The sequence below is a fragment of the Molothrus ater genome, chromosome 1 (assembly GCF_012460135.2).
Source record: "Molothrus ater isolate BHLD 08-10-18 breed brown headed cowbird chromosome 1, BPBGC_Mater_1.1, whole genome shotgun sequence".
NCBI classification, from domain to species: Eukaryota; Metazoa; Chordata; class Aves; order Passeriformes; family Icteridae; genus Molothrus; species Molothrus ater.
This window is the reverse complement of record NC_050478.2, coordinates 36280464-36293271: the sequence shown is the minus strand read 5'-3', so window position 1 is coordinate 36293271 and position 12808 is coordinate 36280464. Positions and strand designations below refer to the sequence as shown.

Here is a 12808-nt window from a genome sequence, read left to right as displayed (position 1 = left end):
ATAATGCCTAGAAAACAAATTAAGTCCCTAATAATTCAATGAATTGTAATGAAGTGTAATGGTGTTTTTGTTCAGAGCTCTATTGGCTTTTACGGGATGTTATACAGAGGTAGATTTCATTACCCTCAGTGCAGAAAGAGCATCTTGAATTGGTTAAAACAAAAATCCATGTAAAATCCATGTCTTGTAGACTTCTACTTAAAATAATGCTTTTCAACAACCATCCCGATCTTCTCTTTTTCCCCACCTTCTCTTTTTCCCCACAACTGAACAAAAAGTGCATTTTGATCTCCAGAGGATTTAGCTTGTTTTTCTTCAAATTTATTAGCTTCTGTAATTATATAGTCCATTTTATTGTTAAATCAGAAACAGTAAGAGAACATTCTAGGTTGGTATAGTCATTTTACAATGAGCATATCAGCTACAATACCTTTACCTAATGTTGTCAGAAAACCAAAAAAGATCAGAACAGCAATTGATTTATTTTTTTGACAAACCTGCTTATTGAGATATCACCTATTCTGTAAGGAAGAAAATACTCAAAAAATAAAAAAGTTAAAATTTAGTTAAAAGCTTTACTTGTTTGGGAGCAATCTCATAAAACTCTTTTTAATATGAGCACTTCACTTCACAAAATGAAAAACTATTTACACCGTTTTGCTTGCAGTTTGGTCACATTATCTACACACATTTGCAGAAGATCTTAGGCAAAATAGGTATGTATCTTCTTCTGACATAGGCTATCAGATTGATTGCACATTTTCCTTTCACATAATGGCTCTCCTATAGTGCACTGAAGTCAGTGATCACTGTCTAATTACATTCTCATTTTAATTTATGGCTCAACAATAAAATCAATACCACTTCAAACCCAAATATCCAAGTGGCTGAATTACATATAGTGTGAAACATGTGGATTCCACTTTTTTAGACCTGATTTTCAAAAGAATGATATATCTCACTAGCACAATTAACAAACTGTGCAAAGAAAGAAACAACCTTTGCATCAAATTGGTTTGAAAATCAAGGCATCTTGCCAAATTCTGTCAACTGATTTCCTGCTAGTTACATCTCATTTAAAAAATGTTCATTTCCTGATGGCACTACAATGAACTTCTCAGCACGCGATTACTGAATTACAGTATCTTTTACATATATATGCTATATTTAGGCCAATAATGTAATTTCCATGTTACACAAAATCATTGCCTTCACAAGCAGAGTTGCTACATACATTCACAGTTTCAATAGATTGTAATTAGCTTCTCCAGTTGTGCTTTAAAAATTCCGAATATTTTCCAACAGTAAGTGCAAAGCAAATGTCTTATGCAGCTACAATTGGTCACAGAGTTATAAACTCCAAAATTACGAGAAGAGCCTTCTCTCATTCTCCATTTTCATCACCTGCTTTTTCAGGTATGACCTCCAGACTTCGACGAGGCTTTGAGATTTCTGCATTTTCAGTGCCTGGCTTATTAAGTCCACATGAAAGAGTGGCATAATGGATTTGCTTCAGATTCTCCAGTGCTTCATTTTTAGCATATTTGAGAAGATCAGCTTGTCCCTGTAGGGAGAAAAAATGCAGTTAGAATACACATTTGATAACAGCATTCTCTTCTCTTTCACCCTTCTGCTTGTTTTGGATTAAAAGTATAGTTGTCTTGCTGAAAAAAAAAATCAAAAAAAAACCCAAAAGAAAGACCAAAAACCAAACCAACCAATGAAACAAACAAAAACTCCTCAAAAACCAAAACAAAACTCAAATACGGATTATTTAGTGTTAAAAAGGATCAAGCTCTTTGCTTTCTCTGAAGGCAATCAGTGGCATCAGCAAAGGGGTAGGGGTAATTTCTTCCTAACAGTTTTCAAGCAAGTAATCTCTGCTGTATTTTTAATCCATGGGGACTATATATTCTTTGCCTCCATTTCATTCTGCATAATGAAAACTGTGACGATTGATTTTAATACCTCAGGGAGCCATTTAAAGCTTTCCTGGTTTTTTGGTTCCTAGGGATTTGTTTTCCTTAGCAATGTGATTCACTCAATAGCAGGATAGTAAAGGACCAATGCTTGTCAATGCATGAAATATGAAAACACAGACTGGCGAGCAGCACATAAAAAGGACAGTGATGACAAAGACTTCACAGGGCCGTCTGCAGTTCAGCACTATCGCTATCCCTCTGCAGAATTACAGAATCATTTAGTTTGAAAAAGCCCTTTAAGACCACCAGGTCCAACCATTAACCTAACACTGCCAAGTCCACCCCTAAACCACGTCCTTAAGAGCCACATCAATCTTCCTCTTCATAGCAATTAAGTTATAAGCAAAGCTGTAAGAGGAATTGTCCCAGGCTTAGGTCATTTGGCTCTTGTTCTACAGTCCTCCATCTCTCTGTATTGATTAAAGCTCTCTAACAGCAACAGCTCTCACTGTGGACTGTGGCCAGCCTTCCCTGCAGCTGGTATCTGCCTACCCTGCCCACTTGCAGCAAATGAGCAAGGCTGCAGCACATGGTGAGCATGTCTGTCTTACTGGTGGGCACAGAGAAGGTCAAAAACAAGAGCAGCAAGTCTGCAAGGGCCAAAGTGATTGTGCTGTGCTCGTGCTCCTAAGGGAGAACTGCTCCACAGCTCACAGGAAAATACCTGAAGGAGACAAATTCACACCTGAAGGGGGGAAATACACACACACACACACACACAAAATCCAGGTACTGTAGTTCCTTGAGACTGCCAGTACCAGTGTCCAATGAGATATGAACACTGACTGCACCTTCTCCTGTCATGTCTGTCCATCCTGGGTAAATTCTGTCTCCTGACAGACATTTCTCTTGAAGACATGCTAGCATCTCTTCCAAAGATATACGTTGCCTCTCCTCTGCCAAATAGGGTTGAAATGCATCTTTACCTCTTGATTTTAAAAATACAGGAGTAGAGATAGAATAGCAGTCAGACAAAAACGTGTGCACTCATGGTGTGATACTTCTGATGCTTCTTTAGCAACTCAGAACAAAAATACTATCCAATGAAGAGAGCAGACTTATGTCTTTGAGACCCACAAATTGAAAACAAATTTTACTTTCTTCAAAGAAATAATGTTCCCCCTCCCCTCACCCAAGACGATAATAGCCAAAGTCTTTTTTCTGATCACCAGAGAGGAAAAAATCTAGAATGTCATCAATCATAGCACAAGCTTCAGTAATATTTTCTTCTAAAGGGCTACTTTTTATAAAAATCACATACTTTTTTCCAAACTTACAAACAACTAAAAGCTAATTTAAAACACTCCAGCACACTAAATGAGTCATATCTGGAGTGCATCTGTTTCTAGCCCAAGTTCTCTTTTACATGGATTAGTAGAATATAGTTCTGGAATTTTAATCAAGTTGTTTATTATAGGCAGAGCTGCTAGCAAGCAGTCTATTAATAAGGTTGCCCAAAACTTCTCAGTTAAAAAAAACACCCCTGCTTTCAGTTACTTACATGCTTGCCAAACTTTAACTACTTAAGCTGATACTTTCTATGCAGGATTTTTGCCATTGGCAGATTTTATTATTATTTCTGTTTAATATAGTTCTTTAACCTCATCCATATGGTTCATTCAGTTCTGAGAATAAAGATGGGGAAATGCCATCAGAAGTTTGTTAACAATCTTTATACTTCCTTCCCTACTCTCACTTGGGGTAGGGACTTGTAATTGGAATGACTACAGGGCAGTAGATCCAAGTTAAGAGCTTTCAATAAACAAAAATCAGATTTTGAATGTGGTTAGTACAATCACTGAGAATTCCACTCTTGATCATCCTTCAACTCGACAGCTCCAGCAATGTGGTAAGAGAATGTGTATTCCATTCCCACAGAATAATGAATGTGCATTAGGAAAAAAGTTGGGTTTTTCCTGGATGGCTTCTCCAAGCCACCAACACTGGGTTGCCAAGGCAAGCAGGCCAAAAGCCAGACTAGAGGGGAGGAAGGAAGAGCCTGAGACAGACTCTGGAGAAGAGGCAGATGGGGAAAAGGAGGGTGCAAGAGGAATCCCTGGGACTGACCTGGTAAGAAGCCTAGGGCTGCTGAAAGGGAAGCCGGACTGCATTATACAAGGTGGATGCTAGATCTTACTGCAAGACGAGATGGTGAAACACAAACACAGTGCAACAACAATAACTTTGGATCTGACAGGTGAGCAGAGAAAGGGAAAGATTGAGGTAACATTTGGGATTGGAATACAGAAAGAAAACAAATCAACAAAATCCACCACATTGAAAGTAGCCTGAAAATTATATACAAGTAGAAGAACTAACAACCCCAAAAGAGTGAGAGATTGGTAATGAGAATAAAAGCTGGTGAGAAAGAAAAACAAAAACACTGAGCAGGGAGAAGGCTGCTGAATGCAATAAATTGGGTAAGGTGATGAGAAAATGAAAATTAACACTCATTGGGAAGGATCTCTAGAGGTGGCAAGGAGGAAGAAGAAAATATTAGGCACCAAGGGGGAACAGAATAGTGGATGTAGGAAAGCAGGGAAGAAAAAATCAGGGGTTAGCAGGAATGGCTGGTTTGCAGCAGGGAACTGAGAGTATCAGGACAATTCTAATAAGGGAAGATGAACTTCGAAGACAAAAGAGGATCTAGGAGAAAGCCTGGATTATTGCAGACACTGTGTTCAGACTAAATACATTTGACCAAGTAGTAGCACGTTCAGACCAGGGTGAAATAGAAAAATGCACCAGTGCTCATTACTCTCTTCTCCAATGCTCAGAATTTCTGAATGCCATTGAACTCAGAAAAATATTTGTGAAACCAGCTGTGTCGCCATTATTTACCGGTATGTCTTGACCTCAAGATAAAACAAGAGACACCACTACTACCAAAAATGCCATGAGCTCAAGTGAGAGAGCTCTGCACGATTTGTGTGAAGTGCCTATTTCTGTTGATCTACCATCGTGAAGATGTATGCTGGGGAAATGAAACAGCATGCCTGCACCTCAGAGATTCAAGCTGTAGTCACAGTGAACACCACTGAAAAGTAATACAATGCATCAGAAAGGCAGAAAATTTAAAAAGTCATCAGATCTGGATAAAAACTGCCATCATACTCTCAATTAAACAATCGCAAAGACTTTCTTTCTAGTTAGGTATCAAATGTCTCTTCTCCAAGGGCTCTCAAGGTTCAGTTTCAATTCTGTTTATTTTATGCATCCTGATTTTCACAGTAGGTGCTGTTGACTTAATAGCAAAGTCAGATAACTGCAAGCTGGAACATGGGAATCTCTCAGATCTGTGGACTACTCAGGGGTCTTCCACCTTCTTAGCAGCCTCAAATGACTGTAGCAACTTGCTCTGATAAAATGCATATTGTAAAGTCAATACAAGAGATCTACAAATAGCTCAAACTTTAGGCAAGCAGATTTATCTTAAGGGAGTTCCAAAAACCCCACATTCCAAGAAATAAGCTGGTTTGCACAGAGAACTCGATGCTGGCATCTGAAGCAGTTGTAGAAGAAAAACAGTGTGTTTCTTGCAGAGTGGAAGGGCTGTCTTCACCAGGCTTTCATCTCAGATTAAGTCAAAATGTAAATTAATTTAGTCCTTAGTGTTGTCTGGCAAGCACACCAAAACACTTGAATTGACTTCCAGCACTGTGGTTAACAGGCAGCTTGTAGTAATTCCCAACTGGGAGTAGGATGGATCTGGGCCTTGCAGAGCACTGGGAGAGCGCTCTCCTCACAGCAGAACGCTGCAACCACTGCTACCTTTCCTTCACCATGGTTAAAATTCACTTACAGAACTGAGCACTCTGTAACTTGAATATTTCATGTTCACAGGCTTCAGAAAAAGTTGTTTTCTAGGCAGACATGAAAAACGACCTTAAAGAAGTCAAAGAACAAAACTGATATTCATTCAAAAGCTTTTAGTAAACAGCAGCAATAAAGAATATGGATTAATTTGGAAGCCCAATTCAGTACCCTTTAAACCTCTCTGGCCCAATATGCCCGTGTCATCTAATCTGGTTTATTTTTTCTTAAATCAATGTTAAAAACATTCTGTTTGTTTTGAAAGTTTTGGCTAAGAGGCAGTGTTTTATATCATAATTAGTAACTGAACTCCATAACAGTAACTGAAAACAAACCCAAAATGGTTCCTATCAGTTCTTGTACATCCAAAATGAGGTACCATTTCAGAGTCAGTCAGATATGGAATCAACTAGAATGTCTCAGCACAGCTACCTTCATAAGCTTTTATGTATTGACTCATGATATTCAATTAACTAGTTCTTGAACCTGAAAGTAAAATTGTACAGATGACATTTAAAATAACTGCATGAGCATCCTTTCCCCAAAAAATCCCAAGAAACTCTATCATTAATGACTGGTCTTTAGCTCAGGGTCTGGAAGCCAAAGCTCCTATCAGGAAATGCAAGAAGCCACTATCCCTTTCTCCTCAAAGTACAACAGAACATTGCTTTGAGCTCCTCAGAGTACAACAAAACATTGCTTTGAGCAACCTGGTGAGTGGGACGTGTCCCTGCCAACGGCAGCAGGGTTGAAACTGATGATCTTTAAGGTTCTTTTCAACCCCAGCCATTCTATTATTCTGTGACACATTACAGTGTTCCATGCCCAGCTGACATGCTTTGAGTGAAGTTTTGGAATCAGGACAAAAGGCCTTAACTTCCTAACTTCTAAATAAGGGATTAATTAGGAGACAAAATCCCATCAGTCCAGCAACATCAAGAGACTAGTAGCTTCAGATATTTAAATTGAACTGGGATGTCTTCTGAGGACCTATAGGACCAGGCAGCAACTATCAGAGGCTTTATGAATGCTCTGTGGCTGCCGGAATTCACTTGGAGATTTGGTTGAAAAAGTTCAGACTATTTAAAAAGTAGTAAGAAGCTGCAGTCCTGCAAGTGCCTTGAATGTTCCATTTATAAATACATTTTTTTTAAATACTGTAGGTGCAGAACTAATGCTATTACAGAGATAACAGATGCCATGGACTGCATGCCTTGTAAGAGAAAGTAATTAATATCATATAATGTGACATGCCTAAAAGCTCATAGCCAACAAGAAACATCTAACAAATGCTGAAGTTAGGAGTCCCACCTTCATTCCAAATATTTCCATTGATCTCTCCCTTTGTCTTTAGAAGAAGGCTCTTCAGCTCTTCATTGCCAAGACTAATTTACAGTTGCTGTTACGTTCTTCCTATGGGCATCTCAAATTCTGAGCCTTATAGAGGGTTTTTCTCCAAGTTTTTCTATGCCAGACAAGTCCATGAATTTTTACAATAGGCTGTAGGAGTCTGCTGCAACAGCACTTAAGAGTGTTTTTCCTTCTTCAACAGTGTACTTTTGGCAGAAAATGGGATTATCTATGTTTAGAAAATATGAGCCTGAGTAGTAACAATAAATAAATTACTAGCAAATAACTGTCTATTTGAAAGAGATGGATATTCTAGCAGTTTACAATCTCTGAATCAGGCAACAGACCAAATTTACTCTGAGTGATGTTGTGAAGTTAAATATCTCTGTGTACATATACGGGGTGAATAAGAATGGGCATGTGTGCATATACACATACACAAATTGGATGGAAGTATTTCAGCTGAATTCAAACATACTATACTATTAATAAATTTGGCCACACGGCTTCAAATTAAGAAAAATTAAATCCTTTAAAGCAGTAACTGTAATGCATATGCATGCAAAACACATAGATATACTTAATAACTTTAGCATCAGATGTTCTAAACAAAGTTTCCCTAGAATTAAGCTGTCAATTTTGCTATTTTATCAAACTTTCCATTGCATCAACTGCAGTCAAAATGTCCCAACTGAAAGAGAACAATCAATATGTATCTCGAGGGTAAAATGCAGCTTGATCAGTTTGGAAAACACATTAACCACACCATGTGAGCATGCCATGAGTCCTCTGTGCAGGAGCTGAGGATGGCACTCATGCAGGATTATTTAGTAAGGCTGTTCAGAGCCCCACAATAATCCCTGTATCATAGCTAAGAGTCCACATCTTTACTGTGTTTCCACGTTCATTTTTGTACTATTTGAGAAGGAAGTTAATTTGAAGGCAGGGAATTCAACACATAAAAGAAATCCTTAAAGTGGTTCAGATTGTTGCTCTTCTGTTCAATTTCTACTTAAATGTGGATGTTCACTTTTCATCCTTGTTATCTCATAATTTTTTGAGAACTGGGAACATGGCAATGGAAAGACAGTGAGATGGAAATTATGATTGCAGATCTTTTTCTCCAGACAGGAAATGTGTCTTAGAAACTGTTTAACTTCTGTTTAATTATATGATACGAAAGTATGGTTATAGCCCACAGTTAAAGAGTTTGGAGAGGAAAACCTCAGTGTGTCACTTCAAACAAATCTCACTTTTAACTTTCTGTATATCTAAATGTGAGCAACAGGACTTAGCAGATGCCTGAACTGCAGTACCTGTAAAATAACTTTAAAGATGTTCTGTAATGCCTCCTGTTAAAATTTCAACAACAGGCTGATTAAAATCTCACCTTTTTTTTTTTAACTGATGTATTAATTATGGGACTAATTGTACCTTCCAAAAGAAAGGATCTTAATCTCTGACTAGAAAAATACCACCCAATCAATGTTGAAGAGATTTTCTCAATAATCTCTTCAAAAGGAAGGCCTTCTAACTTTATAACTATGTTACAATCCTAAGGACATGTACACAAGCCCTTCAGTGCTCCTCAGAGCCAGACCTGCCATGTGGCTCCTCCAATTCCTGGCGAACGCAGGAATCACGACTTCACATTTCAGTCACTCACCAACTGCAAACCTCCCCCCCACCAACCCTTATGTTCAGAATGTAAAGCAGAGATGAAGCAAAGGTACTGCTGTTTCAGGAAGCATTAAAATAGATTTGCCTATCCAAGCTGGTATCTGACACCTTTGACAGAAAAAAAGGGATAGGAATTTATTTCTTTGACATTCACCCAAAGCCACTGAACTAACTCTACTCTATCCTCTGGGAAGCACAGGACTGATACATTACACATCCCATACACTGTCTTCAGGAAACTCTGTTCTGATACAGGAAATGTGATATTCTGGTCCTTTACCTATAAGCAGAACCTGCATATTTTTAGAATGCATTAACTGTACATGCTGTAGCAAATTTCACCAGTTTTTGATTCTCCTCTGCATTGGATTTGTGCAGTATAACACAAGAGGGATTGGAGCACCAAGTGACCTCATGAAAAGCTTAACAGTTCAAACCAGCATGGAAAGCTGGAGAAATACATATGCATTACTGCTTTTCTGTCATAGTTCACTGTAAGAAGAGGCGGTATGAAACCATATTTTCAAGAAGAACTAAAAATAAAAACTAGGTGGGAGAAAATAATTTTCTTTATAATTAAAACAGACTTTATAGTCTAATGTTGTGAAGAAGTATTTGATTGAGTAGGAGAGAAGAACTCACTAGTGGATGTAAACACCAAACTTGAATAATTTGAGCTAGAGTCGAGGGAATAAATTAAGGGAGGCAGTTTTGCTATCTCTACTAATTTTGATATACTCTGCTGAGATCAAAGATCACCGATAGGAAACCTGAACTGTTCCACATTCTAGTTTCCTGAAGGTCTCTGGCTGAAAGCTTTTCTTATACTTCACCATTTAGCCTTTTGTCAAAATGTAAGCAAATGTGCTCAACAAAATGTAAAGAGAGTCTCCAGCTCACACACTCAATTTATCCCAGTCTGGATTATGAACACAATTTGCTTCTACCATTAACCACCATTCATCATCGACTGCAGCAGTAACAGCTTCTCTTTTGTTTTTCAGTAACTGCATTAACCTTAACACTTCAAATCACAAAACAGGGTTTTTCAGTAACTGCATTAACCTTAACACTTCAAATCACAAAACAGGGTTTAAACAATGGCATAGCTGCTTTCCAGCCTGAGCCACTTTGCAGAAGCCAAGAGTCATTGTTTCAGCCGGTATGAAAGGATCCTGCCAGTGTTAAAAGATTGCAAGAAGAAAATGTCAGACAAACTAAATGAAATAAGCTTCCATAACACTGCATGAGAATAAAAAGTCATATTGAGACTCTGCTGTGTTTCAGGTTATATAAATCAAACTGACTATGATTATAGAAGTGAATAAAGCCAGCTGAACTGTGACACAGAGTAATGACCAGTAAAAATATCAGAATTACAGTCTTGAACAGAAAAATACAGTAACTAACCAAAGGAAGACACATTACCTTTAAAATTGTAATGTTCCACGTAAAACTTTCTACTGATTTTTGTAGTTTTCTTTCTTTTAGGCCTTCTCTTGCTCCTATATTGTGCAGGTTTTCATGAAACTCCATTGCTGTAGTGAATAAAAGAGGGACAAATATAGTATCTATTTTAGTGCATTTTTGTGATCATAGAGATAGCAACTTGAAACTAATGAGGCTAAAAGACAGAGAAAAAGCTTCAGAAATTTTATTCTTCAAGCACAAATCTATCTGATGTAGTAAGATTCAATGTTATACAACATGCCAATACATACAAATCTGTCTAAGACAAAATCCATGGAAGCACCTGTTAGGTCATTGCTATACCAAAGATGGAGCCCAGCAATTATTTCCTATAGAAATATAATCTCTAAGCACAACTGAATGTGTTGTACCACATGTAAAAACCTTTTGTAGTTGCTATAGGATGGAAACCGTAATTTCATTAACTACTCTGGCCCAATAAATTTCTTTTGTGCCTTACTCTTTTATGCATTTACATCACAGTTGTCCAGCTTACAATTTATATCACGGAGTCTGCTCAGAAAATAAGCACTTTACCTTATCCCTGAGAATAAAGGAGTAACTGTGAAGGAGGAATGCCAAGTGAACTTGCCAAGGAATGTCAACAATATTTTACCACACCATGTAAACTACTGTGTCCACAAAATCTGTATCTGACAAACTGCAAATCAAAAATTTTTGGTAAAATTTAGATTAGCTCGATCTAAGCACTGAGCAGACCAAATGAAGTTGTTTTAACACGGCACAGATAGCAGAAACATAATTTCCTTTCCATGCTGCTGTTACAAGCCATATAAAAATAAACTTTAAACTGTTTCTTTCACACAGGAGAAGTCAAATGTCCTTCCATGGGTACACAGAGCAACTAACATGGATTACAGCTACCCTCCTATGAAGGTCATAGCTCAGTTGTGCTCTCAGGATCTCCATCTAATAATGTACAGGGTATTTTGAGGTCAAAAGTTGCCAAGTGGTTGTGACATACACCTATGAACATAATAGTTAAAGCACAAGTTATACTTTTAACTATGTTATTTGCTCAGTGAGTGTATGTACTTCAAAATTTACAAGTACTTTATTACCATGAATAAGCACAAGAACTTGGTTTGGGTGTCAGTCTGAGAGAAGACTGACTTTTAAGGACATTATCTCTTCTTCACAATCTCTTTATCCTACACTCATGTCTCATTAAAAGAAAGAGAGATGACTGAATGTTTCCATTGTACATTCCCTTACCTAACTCCCACATACACACACACACACATATTTAAAAAGTATTCATAGATTCATTTGAAAGGCAAAATTGTTCTTTCTACCCTTTCTTACTATTTTAAATTTTGCTACAAGAAAAATAAATGGCAAATATTTTCCCAAATTAACATAGTGTATAATTTTTATTTCAATCACTTCTCTACAGCTCTCCCTCTGCTGTCTCAAATATAATGTTCATCTTATATTTCCCCAAAACAAATTTCTAAACAGGTGAGAAATTAAAGTTCATAAACCCATCATTGTTCTAAGTATCCATTTCCCATTCATATCAACCAAAATAATAAACTCCCAATATGATTATGGAAAGAAAAGATTATACACAGATCCCTATTTACAATATTACACTTCTAGAGCCATCACAACAGTACAGATTTTCTGATCTGTACAATGACTTCTGAGACATACTGACAAACTTTTGAAGTTCTGCACCTCATTTCCATCTTAACACTTATTGCTTTTTAAGTCAGTGGACAGCAGCAATCGATAATAACTTGAACTAAAGAAGAAAGATAATGCTGCAGCATTATTCTTAATATCAGAAAGATATTAAGAATAATGCTGACCGCCTGCATGTTAAAAGTGGAATTGGTGCTTTGTAGATTTCAGATTATTTTGATATATACAAAGCTCATGATATCACAAACATGGACACAATGGTGACTGTGTATTCTGCCAGCCAGAATATGTTCACCAACAACCTTCTGTGGTGATGCTCTTCCCAGTCTACACTCATGCTATGACACATTTCTGTCCTGCCAAAGCCATTCCACCCCAGCTAAGTACACTTGGAAGTTGGCAGGAACGTCTCATCACCCTTCTTCAGAAAATGAAGCAGTCAGATCATCCCAACAGGGCACACACATGTAAACCCCCAGCTGACAGGTGCCTCCTGCTTAAACACCACTAATATTGGTACTGATACTGATAGGGGCATCCTCAACATCTCTCACAGACTAGCAAACTCCTCATCATCATGCTACACTAAACCTAAAAACACAAGCAGGAACAAGCAGATTTGAATTTTATTTCTGCTTCCATTACTAGCTCTTGCCTGATTAATTGAAACAAATTATTTCATCTCTTTGTCTCAGTTTTTCCATCTGCTGAAAGGAATGACTTGTATTTGGTACACAATATATGGACAATTAAATTTTAGAGCATGAATGCAGCACAACATTTAACTGTTGACTATGTCTCTCTTGGCATTCATCTAGTATGTTCTCACTTGGTTTTCTTGCACT

The 12808-nt window shown here is 37.5% G+C and overlaps 1 protein-coding gene across 1 annotated transcript in view; it reads right to left on the bottom strand.

Annotated features, from left to right (window-relative positions):
* Positions 1–299: 299 nt before the first annotated feature.
* PLCL2 (phospholipase C like 2) overlaps positions 300–12808 on the bottom strand; it is a 100228-nt gene continuing 87719 nt past the window's right edge. Inside the window, exons 6-7 of the mRNA XM_036403462.1 lie at positions 10254–10363; positions 300–1564 (exon numbers count right to left, since the gene is read on the bottom strand). Of these exons, the coding sequence (XP_036259355.1) occupies positions 1385–1564; positions 10254–10363 (290 nt within the window). The 3' untranslated portion in view covers positions 300–1384. The remainder of the gene's footprint in view (positions 1565–10253; positions 10364–12808) is intronic.